The sequence below is a fragment of the Eublepharis macularius genome, chromosome 3 (genome assembly GCF_028583425.1).
Source record: "Eublepharis macularius isolate TG4126 chromosome 3, MPM_Emac_v1.0, whole genome shotgun sequence".
Taxonomy (NCBI): Eukaryota; Metazoa; Chordata; class Lepidosauria; order Squamata; family Eublepharidae; genus Eublepharis; species Eublepharis macularius.
The window spans coordinates 160271035-160284569 of NC_072792.1; the positions used below are offsets into that span (position 1 = coordinate 160271035).

Below are 13535 nucleotides of genomic sequence, written 5' to 3' on the forward strand. Positions count from 1 at the left end.
AACTCTATTGTTATTACGTACTTCCTGTTTCCCGACTTCCCACAGTAGCTCTCGCGATGGTAGATTTTTCTCACAGCTCCGTAACCGCAAGTATTCAAAACAATAGTCCAATTTCTTTAATAACTCCTTAAACTTAGTCTCTTTTCTTATGCAACTCTTGCCGAGTCTTCCCCTCCTTTTTACTAGCCTGTTGCAGTTTGAAAATCTACTTTAATTCTTCTTTACTTTTTACAATCTGTCCCGTATCAGAAGATAGTGATCTTTACCTTCTCATTCACTTTCCTTGGGTTGTAATCACTGTTTCAATCTTAATTTCTCCTCTCCACTTCTTTCCCCTTTTGAAGCTTGGGTACGTAGGTCTTATGCCAACCGCATTGGCCCCGAATCTGCCGCAGAGATCTTAGCCGACCTGTCGCAGGGTGGGACCTCAAGGGTCGGGAGGGGGCCCATTGCGCAGAGCCCCCCCTCACCCGAGATCAACGCGCCCTGAGGTCTTGAGCGTTCTTTGCCTGCTCTCCGCCTGAGAGCAGTCGGCCGTGGGCTAAATTTCCCCCGCCGGCCGCTTAAAACGGCAGTCCGGTCAGCTCCGCGAATGGAGCTGCTTCAGACCTCCATGAATCCCAAACCGGAAGTCTCAGAGGAAGGCACATCTCAACTGCAAGCCACAGGTATGCATGCACTTGAACTGTAAGACACAATTGTAGCGCTCAACCAACTGAGCTACAGTCGGAAAGGAGAGTCATCAGACAGTATGTAATCTGCCTTGAGTCTCAGGGAGAAAGGCAGACTATAACGTAAGTGAAATAAATTGCCCCTCTGTTCTTGCACAAAAGCAGCAGAACAACTGCTACCAACTCCCTTCCCACTGCACATTCCACTCCATTTCCAATGCTCCCCACCCCAAACAGGAGTAGCTTTTGAAGGGCTGCAAAAAGAAGAGGAATGCAGGAACAAACCCTTCTGCCACCCCTTCATGGAAGCCTGGATCCAGCTCACCTTGTTTTACTTTGTACCTTCAGCAATTGCCTATCCAAATAAATGCAGCTTGTTGTGTTTATATTGCAGCTACTCACTCACACATATCATAACCACATTCATTTTAACATGAAATATTCTATTAAATATTGTTATGGTCATAATGTTCAGTTATAATGATCAGTTTATTAACCTACCCTGTTCTGGAAGCTGTTACAGAATAAAATAATGAAATATCCAGCAGGCCAGGAAGAGACTTTAAGAACAAGGAATAGGGTGTACATAGGGAAGGGGGAGAATTGGATTCAGGTGGTGATCCTGGGTATGAGAATAGGGGTGGTACAAATATATAAGTATTTCCATATTTGCATCTGTTCAAATGCTGTATGCTTTTTTCATTTTAACTATCTGGAATGCAAGAAATATTTGTCAAGTTTAATTTTCAAACCAAATGTCATTTCAGTTAAGTTCCCCAAACAGCTAAGTCCCACTGAAGCTTACTGAAGAAGAAACCCAGAAAAGTAGACAATATATGTGGTATGGACTGACGGCTCCTATATAGTAAGCAACATCACATATAAAGGTATATTTTGACTGCCGTCAGAGCACTGGATTTTAAAATACAAAAGAACTAGCCTTCTAGACCTGACCTGAAGTTTTTTATTTTTAAGCGATTCAGCTGTCAGCTATTTATCCACATTTTTTGTAGAATTGCTAGTTCTATTGCTTAAAAGATAAGACAATGAAGCCTTATGAATGTGCTATATGTTGTAAAAGATTTGGCAATAAAACCAAAGTTCTTTGTACAAGATTAGCTTACAACAGGCTTTGAGCTATGTAAATGTTATTTTAGCAAAGTTTCAAGAACACAGTGATTGCAAGAGGATGTGTGATATAGCCATATGACGATTGTTTATGAATCTCTATATAAAATGCTCAGCTGTAGAAAAGTGCATGTGACTACCTCATGTGTGTACACAGATGCACTCCTGTAAATACTCCCTAGGTCTTGATTTAGTTTCCTTTTGAACAGCTTGGCTTACGTGCCTCCCTTGACTTTCAAAAGAGATTAATCATGAGCAGAGTTTTGAACTGTTTTGGAATATCAGGGCCAATAAGGCAGCTAACAAATTTAACACATACAAAACACCATCTTAAAAGCCATGAAAACCAACACATAAATGCAACATTAAAGCCAGAATTTAAAATAGAAAAGATAAAAATATTGGAGAAGGATGAGGGATCACTGAGGGAATGCTAAGCGAAACAAATACATTTTCACCCACTGGCAGAAGGTGGCAACAGTAGGAAACTGGTGAATCTCCCTAAGGACAGAGTTCCAGAGTTTTGGTGCCTCTGCTGAGAAGGTCCTCTCCTGAATTGCCATCTGCCAAATGACAGACTGCTGGGGCACCTGAAGCAGGGACTCTGAAGATGGGGCTGATTCTCTTCAGCAGCAATAGCTGCTACTTAGGTCTGTCAAATTACCCATGGAGTCATACTCTCTCCTCCCTCATTGCCCCTCCCACTGAACTCCACCTCATGCATCTCTGAAAGCAGACAGCAAGGCACCAGAATAATGGTAATTTACAGAATTATCACTGCTTCTTGAGATTCGATTCATTCTTCAAAAGAGCACATTTGATGCAGCTTAACTACATCCTATTATGTCACTGCTACTTAAAACTTTTCTGTACTCTCAGATTTCATACTTCATTTGCATGTTAATATGAAATACTACAAACTATTAACTGCCCCCTGGACTAGGCATGCAATACAATACAAAAAAATGCTCAGGATTGTGATGAATTACCAGCAAGTTTGAGAGGCAAGGTAGCACAGCGAGTGGCTGTTCTGCAATTCCACGAATTTCTAGAGGAAGTGGGCTTTCTGGTCCTGTTCTGCTTTTGGGATACAGGCTACATTAAGTTAGAATTGGAGAAAGACGTTGATAGGGAAATGGAAAATAACTGGCTTTTGCCATCATGGATCATCATTACTGGAACATCTGAAAAAGTAGGTGGGAATTCAGGGGTTTGGCACAGATGTTCCTTTTCCAGTTCTACTTCAGCTTACATTATGAATTTTTGGTACCTGACAGACTGGGCTTTTTTCCAGCAGGAACGCGGTGGAACGGAACCTCTTGAAAATGGTCACATGGTTGGTGGCCCCGCCCTGATCTCCAGACAGAGGGGAGTTGAGATTGCCCTCCGCGCCACCAAGTGGCACGGAGGGCAATCTAAACTCCCCTGTCTGGAGATCAGGGGGCGGGGCCACCAGCCATGTGACCATTTTCTCCGAGGGCAACCCACTGAGTTCCACCACCTCTTTTCCCAGAAAAAAAGCCCTGCTGACAGGATTCTATTATATTTTGTATTTTATATCACTTATGCTTATAAGCCAAACAAACACCATGTAGCTGATAATGATACAAATGCATATGTGAATGTGCCCCCCATTGTGTTGCTCATCTAGGTCCTATTACATTTACAATGTGATTTTTCAAGCAGACACGAACATGTAACTCTCATGCTGGCTTGTGTTATAGCAGTGCTTACAAGAACCAGAATCTTTCATTAAAAAAAAGTTACACTCTAGGATTCTTACTGTAATGAACTGTGTTTAGCAGATGCATTGAATATTTGTTTAGGAAAGGCTCTAGAAAGGACACAATTATATTTTGATTTTTTAATAATATTTTATATTACATTTTGCAAGAAAATAAATTATACAACTTAAAAAATAAAATTCAAAAATTAAGCAGTACATCAAAATAGTTTAGCCAGACTGCCATACAAGAAAAAACTGCTACCAGTCAAATTGTACAGCATTTATCTCAGTTTGTAGTGGCACACATTCAAAAAAATGTAAATAACCATATGTAGATAGATATTACAACCTAGGAAACTCAAGTTTGCACTGCACTCCAGGCTACATACAGTCTATTAACAGGAAAGCTCTTGTGTATTTATTTTCACAAATAGGACCTCAAATTTACAAAGATAGCATCCCAGCCAGTTCCATGAAAATAGAAAATAGTTTTGCGCTTAAGATACCAAATCTTTCCATGAAATTATCAAATATTTTATTCGGCTGTATTTGTTAAAATTTTTATCTTTTATAACAGATATCACAATGCAAACAAATCCCAAATGATTGACTTCTTAGGCCATATGACATCATTTTAAAAAGGGGAGAGGGGAGAGCTACCACTAAAATGTTATCTAACTACACTCTACTCCAACATGGACAACAGATTTAAACAAATGAGTAGACAGAAAACAAGAGACACCAGTGGGATAAAGGGAAAACGTGGAAGACTTCAAAATTATTAAGTCTGAACTTCATTTGTTGGGTCAAAGCATTTTTAGAACTATGCTTAAAATCAATGAAACCTACATTATTTTTCACATCTAGAGTTTATTTAATACCAACCACAATAGCAATGCTTTGCGGTAACATACTTTTTAATGTTTGTTCAGAAGCAGCACCCTCCTTATGCTAAGTCTTTGGAGAAAAATATCCAAAGCTAAAAGTCATCTTTAAAAGTGCCATGTTTCCATATTGCAGTGAAGGATAATGTCATTTTTTAGGTTTGAACGTTTTCATCTTCCTGCAAAAACACGCCCCACCCCCCAAAAAACCCACAAACCCTCTACTGTTCTACCCCTGATAACTGTAGCCTTAAGGGCATCTTGGTGAAAAATTGTCCTGAAAAAGAATGCTAAATGTGATTCTGCAGCTGTAAAAAAATTGCTGGTGTGATTTTCAGATTGTGTTTTGCGTGACATCTTTTTCCAACAGACACAAAAAGAAAAAATGGTACCATGTTATAGGCACGCATCCATTATAATTCCCCATTGCGTTACACACATTTAGTTAACTTATATGTATTTCATACACTAAAATATGGACACATCAAGCACTCTGTGCGATTGCACAAAACAGAATTCCTTTTTGAAAATACTCATTGGCAAGACCCATAGTTTTGTGTGTGCACCTAAAGTGATTCTGCTCATGCGTTGGCGGGGGGGTCAAGTGCAGCCTCTTGCGCTGCATAGGATACTGCTCTGCAGATCTAACCCCCAACCTTCTGGAGTAGCTTTTGGGGGCAAGGGCAGAGAAAAAAGCTCTACAGTGCACAAATGGAAGTCTATGTGCTCCACTTAGACCCCAGTCACTAATTCCAATTTTCTAAAATATTTGCACTTCCAGGAACTGAAACGGGAATGATTTTAAAGGTCAGGTTATCAGCATTTCCAAAAAAGGGAAATCAAATGAAAATCAAATGAGATCAAATGAAAATGAGGACTTTAGCTGGTTTTATAGTTAATGTGTCAAGCTCACTCCTATAAAGCAGAATCAAAAGGGACCCTTACAATACAAAAGCACCCAATCGAAATGTATAGGAGAAACGTCTCTCCACTTCTCTATTTCCCCCCACCCCATTGCTGCTGAGTGAGCTTCCAAATGCAGAGTTCTAAAAATCTTGAAGCATATACAAAACACACCCCCAGGGAACCAAATCAGCTTTCTTTCTTCAATGTGTTGAACTAAGACTGACAGGTACATAAAATCACTTTCTCATCCCCCAAATTTTTGAGGCTGCAGTTTAACAGCTCTTTGTTAACTATGAAGTGAACATACGGGATTTGAGATCAGTACCCTACTGCACTCGCTTTCCTTTACAGATTTGTTGTTCAGTGGCATCTAAAAGAATGAATTCACAGTTGTACTGCTCCCCCCCCCCCAATTTTGTACTTTGGGTTTACTTAAGGGCAGAGATTCAGATATCTTTCTATTTGAACATCATGGAATACAACAGCCCTTATAAAATTAACTCTCCCATACACCTGCATTATGGCCTCTCTCTCTCTTTACCCAAGCAGCAGCAACCACAATAGTCAATATTATTATACATAACCACTAATCACTAGAGATCAAAACAAGCTGACCAGGGTGGGAGTGAGCATCTGTGCCTATAAAATTTCCAAAGCAGTTTTGCAAAGCTACCTTCTAATGTGCAAACGTAACAGAAGGGTACAATAAAAGGCTGAGTTGCATGTTCTCCATTTGATTTTGTTGATCTTTTTAAACGTACCAAGACGGCAGTCAAAATGATGGACATTTCAAAGGGGTTGAAGATACTGAGCAATTATTTAGGACTGGGTGAAAGAGACATTCACATTTTGCTTTAATTCATATTGCAGCAATTTCCTTGCTTTTAGTAGAGCGGCCTTTCCCCCTAAGCCTTAATGTATATTTCCCAATTGCTTTACTTTTTAAAGTTGTAGTCAAATTTTTGTAATGGAGTGGAAAAAAGGAATCCAACAAATGAGGTTTCCTAGACATTCCACTGAAATAAATGGAAGCTGGCAGCAGCAGTGTTTGATAGAGCAGTCACATGACTTTTAAATTTGTTATACTGTCAGCATAAACATAAGAAGCAGAAAAGTGGTGGAATAAAATAGATATCTCTCTCTATATAAGCATACAAAGCAGACCTACCTACCAGGCTAAAGAATTGTCTTGTTCCACACCATCATTTTTCAGAGTAGAATTGTATTTTAAAAAGTAACATTAAGATTTTTCCAAATAAATAATCAAGGAAGAAATATAGAGGGATTGTCAAAATGTTAATTACTATTTGATGGGAACTGGTGCATTGGCTATTTTTAATGCATTCAGATTTGTACAAGCATATTAACACAGTGAATACAAATATTAAATGTACAAAGGAATACACTTAATATTTCATTTTGTTTCATTATAAACAGACTGAACCAAACAGTTTTAAAAGATGAAATAATATGTAAGAGAAAGTCAACAGTTCTTTTAAAAAGGGGGGGTGGGATTGAAACCAATCTGTCCATAGAAACCAATCAGTGTTTACCCACAGTTCTATAAAGGAAACTGACAAAATGGATAGATCCTGTTTAACGCCATGTGGTCTCAATATCCAAATCCAGGTATTCTACTGAAGCCCTTGGTTGAAGCAGGGGCCTTTAGCTGTGATTTGCATATGTTGTTCAAATCTTATACATAAAAAGGGATCAAAGAAGAACAGTATATTTAAGTTGGTGATTCAAAACAAACTGAAGTGCTACATCTAGTTCTATTTTTTTTAAAAATGTGAAAACTAATAGCAGTTCCTCAGTGCATGAATATCTGAAGGTCGTTTCTTTGTGCAAGTATTGTTCATCTAAACTCCCCCCACCCGCCCCAATCTGTTCCTCTTCCAAGTGGATGTAAATCAAATTTATTTTTTTAAAAACTCACAACAGGCTCTCCATGAATGTAAAATTCCCCACAAAAAAACCCCCCAAAACAGCATGCTGTTAAAAATGTGTGCAATGTGAAGGGAATGCCATCATGCTAGCTGAAAAAAAGATTGGCAAAACAAAAGTCCTCTGGTAAGGCAAGGCAGGGATTTCAATACGTAATGCAAGTCAAACTAGTCCTTCTCCGGCTCAGTCCCTTTTCTGGTAGTTTTCTGTTCAAGCCACCTTCAACACACATTTTCCTTGGCATCTTCCAGTGAATCTCCATACTATGCCATGTATATAAAAGTGTTGATATCTGATTCATCTCTTCTGATATATTTGTGTTCTATAAGCCATTCAATTTGCTCTTTTATCATTTTCTTCTGCGGCAAGAACATGTTTTTTAATATCTCTACCAGTTCAGTTTGAAGCTGAGCATTAGTAATTTTCTTCCTCATTTTCATTATTTGGATGATAGCCTCCTATAAGCAATGACAAAGGAAGAAAAGGTGCTTTTTGATATATGTTGTGCAAGTCTAGCAAAGCTACATTAAGTTAACTGGATGGCAAAGAAAACATCTAGTTCTGGTCAGTTTCACAAGCCTGAGTTTGTATTTTGGATCAGAGTTGGATCCCAAGATGCTGTTACATCCACAGAATGGCACCTCTATTGGTAGAGGAGGGGAGGGCACTTCCTCAGATTAATCCTTCCTACTGCAGGCCCCCCGTTTGTCCCCCACGCTGTTCTCATTTAACCTATCAGGTTTAGAATTTCAGAGTGAGCTGCAGCGGGCGAAGGGGGGGGGGACTGGGAAGTAACACACCACTCTGTTGGTGGTACTCTGGATCTAACCCTGAGCATGGAGATAATATCTCTCAAGGATACCAAAGGTTGGGGCAGCCCCCCTTTAGCGGGTAATACCCACATGGTCTGCTTTAACAATACCATTAGCAACCATACCCTGGTGACAGGAAGGCCAGGGGTTTTCTGACAAGTTGCTAAACGCATTGCTCCAAATAAACCACATGTGAGAGGAAGCCCTCGGGCATGCTATTACCAGCATGGAAGAAACTGAGGGAGAAACTGCAACCATCCTTGTTAATGAAAAGGATTCTCATGTATTCTTTTACCACAGCATGTTACATTTTAAAAGGATAATTTTTGTTTAATGTAAACATTCAGCCTAAGCTTATACAATATAAATATATGTAGGATGAATACACGGAATGAGAATACATTTATAAACCTGCCTCCTCCCCCTGAATGGGACCCCTTAGCATCATAGCACTGGTTCAGACATTCACTCTGGCTGCAACCCCCCCATGAGTTGTGGAGCATGCATGGAGATAAGAGGAAGTACATTTATTGTATGAATGACAACACATGTGAATCAGGAATTTCAGATCAAAAGGGAGAGAACTAGAGATGCCCTCTCTTTGGGAGGCCATAGGCAGCACATAAAGTCAAGTGAATCACACACACATTTGCCATTTGCACAGTGGTAGGGCAGGCACAGGTTTCTAGAGTTTGCAACCCACTTCATATGTAATACTGCAGGGGTGAACGTAATGAACTGGCTTTTGGTCTACAGGATTAATTGGTATTAGTGTCACATTTACGAATATCTATTTGCTTTTCCATCTCCCTCATTTTACCTGCCCAAAAGCTATGACAAGTCAGCTGGATGAAGGCCATTTCATCTCCAAAGTGACTAGCGATGCCCGTTTTGTAGGCACTGAATAAAGCTTGATAGATTACCTGCAAGCTTGCAACCCTCCATAGCTTAGTTTCCCTGCAATCTCACCCACTTTAGCATCTCACTGCAGTTCTGATTTACTATGCTAACTCATCACATCATGCTGCTTTATCTTGGAGTCAGGCTACAGGCCAACCCTTATCCCAGTCCTCTTTACTCCAACAGGCAATGGCTCTCAAAGGTCTGAGCCACCTGATCTCTAAGCCCTGGTTGTGTGGGATTTTTTTAAGTGGAGATAATTAAGATCAAACCTGGGACCTTTAGCACATGTTCTAGCACTGAACTACAACTTTCCCTTGTTGTACAAGTTCTACTGAGTTGTACAAGTTCTACTGAATAACAATCAGGGCTGTGAATATAGTATTCTTTTTAAAAAATGTCTGCAGCCAAATGATCAAAATTCTATTACTTGCATAAATTATGCAAGTAGAGCAAGTTCTTGTTTTGCAGTTTCTGCTACTTTGCATAATTTACTCTGGTTTTGCTAGTCAAAAGAGGCCTAAGAACAGTGAATCTTTGCTTTGAAGCATCAATAAATCTTATGCAGCTACTTTCCCAGCTTCTACAATTCAAAAAGATGTATGCTACCAACACACAAACACCCCAATGGCACTTTCAGCTATGAGGGCAGGAAACTTGGGGTTTTGTTAAAATAAAAGCAAAGTTTATTTGGGCTCTGAAGTCTGTGGCCAATATTGCTATCTGAGAGTGTGTGTGTTTTCATGCCCTTGCAGAAATTACCCTAGTCACGATAACTTTTATAACAGTTATACCATACTAAGCCCAATGACTTCAATGGACTTAGAAGGGTGTACCTCTGTTTAGAACGGAACTGTGAGCCCCTTGCTGCTCTGTTATGTACTGAAATATGCCTTGGTGAAGTTGCCCATCTAAGCTCTGCACCACTACAGAGCAAAACTGATTTCCAACAGTTTGCACTGTCAAGATCTTTTGATCACAAAGACAGATAATTAAATATGCCTTTTCACATCCTACACTGTTGGTTGTTCTATCTTTAACTAGATATATACCGGGGGGGGGGGGTCCAGCTGTTAACCACTGAGGAGCTCCAAACTTTCTAAGAACACACTAATAGATCACAGCTATCACATACTAACCTTTTAAGAATAAATCATGAATTGAAGCAGCAGTTAGAAAAGTGGAAAGTCACTGTGGTGGTAACATACCTGGGTTCGTAATATTCTTAGCTGAACTATCCCCTCATTTTCCTCTTCTCGCATTCTCTCTGTAGTTAGTTGCAGTCTACCAATTAGGTTTATCTTACCTCTTTTTTGAACTTTAGCATTTTTTCTGAAAGAATCAAATATGAGATAAAGCAAAAGAAGACAAAAATGCTGCAACTTAGGATACACAGGTCACAAAGCACCCCCTTATCCCATTGAGTTTTTACTAACAGCAACTTTCCAAGATCTCAGACAACACTACCCTCTAGTCTTGACACCAAAGAAAATATTTACTCCCAACCTCGGGTGAAGGCTACTGTCAGATACAAAATGCATGGGCAGTGCATTTTAAATTTTGCTGTGATGAGATGAAATTTAGAGATAAATTTCAAGAATAGCTGGGACATAAAATACTAAAACCTGTTTTCCATGAAATGTTCAGGAAAAATGTCAACAGTACTTACTATTACACTGCTTATTAGATGTATCCAGAGCTTTTTTTCAGGGGGAACGCGGGGGAACGGAGTTTCGGAACCTCTTGAAAATGGTCACATGGCTGGTGGCCCTGCCCCCTGATCTCCAGACAGAGGGGAGTTTAGATTGCCCTCCGTGCACGGAGGGCAAAACTCCCCTCTGTCTGGAGATCAGGGGGTGGGGCCACCAGCTATGTGACCATTTTCTCCAAGGGCAACCCACTGAGTTCCACCACCTCTTTTCCCAGAAAAAAAGCCCTGGATGTATCGTCCTGCTGACTGCATTGACTTCCATTGCGCAACCTGCCTTGACTCTCAGTAACAAAGGCAGACTATAAATAACGTAAATAAATAAAATAAGCAAGTCTTACATTAAGCTGAACTCCTGGTTCACTGAGAAGAGAGTTCCTTCTGTGAAGTCTTTGGGTGAATTGACTTGAGGTTCATATAATAAAACCTGACGTTTCAACTTTGGAAATGCTACAAGAGACTATTGAAAACGGGGGGAAAGAGCAAAAATTTATTTAATTTTTTTTAATCTGAAAATATATATTCCAAGTATTTTGAAAAACTTAAGAAATGATGTTAAGTTAGATGCCATTAAGCTTTTTTTTAAAAAATCCAGCAATTTTAAGATGATGATGAAATAACGTGAAGGGCTTTGGAAGAGGAATTTGTTAATAAAAGGAAGTTTATTTTTCATTCTCTCATTCACTGAGTCACTTAGTTTAACTATTAATATGGAAGCAAAAAACGCTGTATGGTAAACGTGCACATCAGAGGAGTAAAAAACAGTAGCTTTTAGCTTGAAGAAACTAAATCAGTAGTTCAGGATCAGAGGCAAGGAAATAGTGGACAATAATCCCACAAACAAATGAGTGAGTGAGTGAGTGAGATTATTTACAATTTGTCATCATTCTTAACTGCTAGCACATGAACCATATATATCACTGCCTTTTATAACATGGTATAAATTTTGTAAATGAATAACAACTATTAGACATTGTGTCACTTCTTTCCCCAACAACAGAGAATACGCCGTTTGGACCAAAGCCTTCTGAAAAGTCATTAAACTGTTTCATCTCACCACAAAAAGGCAAAATAAAATATGATCAAAGTAGGGAAATTGTTCAAAGTTCTGTAATGCTTCACACCTGAGGTATTCTCTTGTAATTGCCCTGATAACTTGATTCCTGCCCACTCTTTTCTGTCATATCTCAAAATATTATCATTAAAATGGCAGCAAACGTTTTTTTATTTAGATATTTATATTCTACTTTTCTCTCCAACAGGGACCCAAAGCAGATCATTGTTCTCCACTCCAACATTTTATCCCTACAACAGCCCTGTGAGGTTGGTCACAATGACAGAGAGAGAGAGAGGCCAAAAGTCACCCAGTGAGTTTCCATGGCAGAGTAAGGAATTAAACCACAGTCTCCCAAATCCTAATCCAACACCCTGACCACTATAACACTCTGAAAGCCTTCATCCAACACTTTACACAACAGCTCCCAGGATCCCATAACCAATAAAGTGGTTTTAAGAAGTGGGGTCATACCCATAAAGTTCTCCTAAGCTCAGCATCAGGGAGTTCTGTTGCCAGTTTAAGATTTTCAAAACTGATCTTCTCTCGGGGTCTTTGGTTCCATGCAAAAAGCACAGCCAGCTGAAATGTTGTCACCTCCAAGTCATACTGGCCAACTTCATTCTTAAAGGTTATCTGTTGAAGGGACCAAGCAAGATACATTAGCTGTACCAACGTACAAACATTTCCAGTTCACCAAGAACAAGTATAAGTTTTAAATCAACATGAAAGAGAAGTGGCTGCTGCCAGCACAAAAACATACAATTCCGTTGGACATCAGATGATGCCAGTGAAGCTTCCTGCCACTGTGGTTCTTCTTATAGAACTCTTCGACCTCAGGGATAAGATCTTCGAGTTCCGTGGGCAGTGACACAAACACCTTTTCAGAACTTCTGGACCAAGCCCCAGCATTCAAAATTTTTATATTCACAGAATCAGCTGTAAGAAGAAAAACAAACAATACTGAAGTGCTTAGAGTTGGAATGCAATAAGCAGGAAACTACTGACTTCATGCAGTAGTTACGGAAACAATTTTGCTCAATGTAAAAATGAAGAAAAAGTACCTGGTAATGCCAATTTATTATTTTTATGCATTTCTTTGAAGGCCTGGTTCAAATCTTCAGATACTTTAATATCTTGAAACATTCTTGCCAGTTTATTTACATAATCGGCCGGCATTCCTACTTCCTGCATAAAGAGACGGCATATTAATCCTATGCTTACTAGGATCCTAAAAGTAAGAGCCTTTATTACATAGAAGACTATCTTTTTCAAATAGGCAGTAAACACAAGGTATAAATTGTAGTTAAATGCAACATGGTAACTTTAATATACTTTTATTACACAGCTATGTAGACCTAACAGACATGGGGGGAAATTCCTGAGCCTATGTGAGTAGTGCTACTTGTTCATCTCTCTAGTTAATACATAGTTTCCAAAATGGGTAAGAAGCATATGCTTTAGCAGCCATTCAATCTCACAATCTTCACACCTAATCCAACGAATCTGATCATTTTGGTGTCATCCGCTCTATAACTACATAAACAGGTGACAGCCAATTTTCTGAAGCTAGGAACTTGATTTTCCCTGAGAAAGCTACTTGAATCTCCATGCTACTATATGGCTACTATATAATTCCATCTCCCTTTCAGCAGTTTAAGAACATAAGAAAAGCCCTTCTAGATCAGACGAATGGCTCCTCTAGCCCAGCCAGCAGTTTCCAAAAGTGGCAAGCCAGAAGTTCCGGAAGGCCTGCAGAGCAGGGCCACAGAGGACAAAGTGTGATGCCCCCCAGTAAC

General features: G+C 39.5%; 1 protein-coding gene across 1 annotated transcript in view; it reads right to left on the reverse strand.

Annotated features, from left to right (window-relative positions):
- Positions 1–3648: 3648 nt before the first annotated feature.
- Positions 3649–13535, reverse strand: part of CUL5 (cullin 5) — a 35661-nt gene continuing 25774 nt past the window's right edge. Inside the window, exons 14-19 of the mRNA XM_054973806.1 lie at positions 12801–12924; positions 12500–12675; positions 12211–12372; positions 11024–11142; positions 10183–10306; positions 3649–7720 (exon numbers count right to left, since the gene is read on the reverse strand). Coding sequence (XP_054829781.1) covers positions 7526–7720; positions 10183–10306; positions 11024–11142; positions 12211–12372; positions 12500–12675; positions 12801–12924 — 900 coding nt within the window. The 3' untranslated portion in view covers positions 3649–7525. The remainder of the gene's footprint in view (positions 7721–10182; positions 10307–11023; positions 11143–12210; positions 12373–12499; positions 12676–12800; positions 12925–13535) is intronic.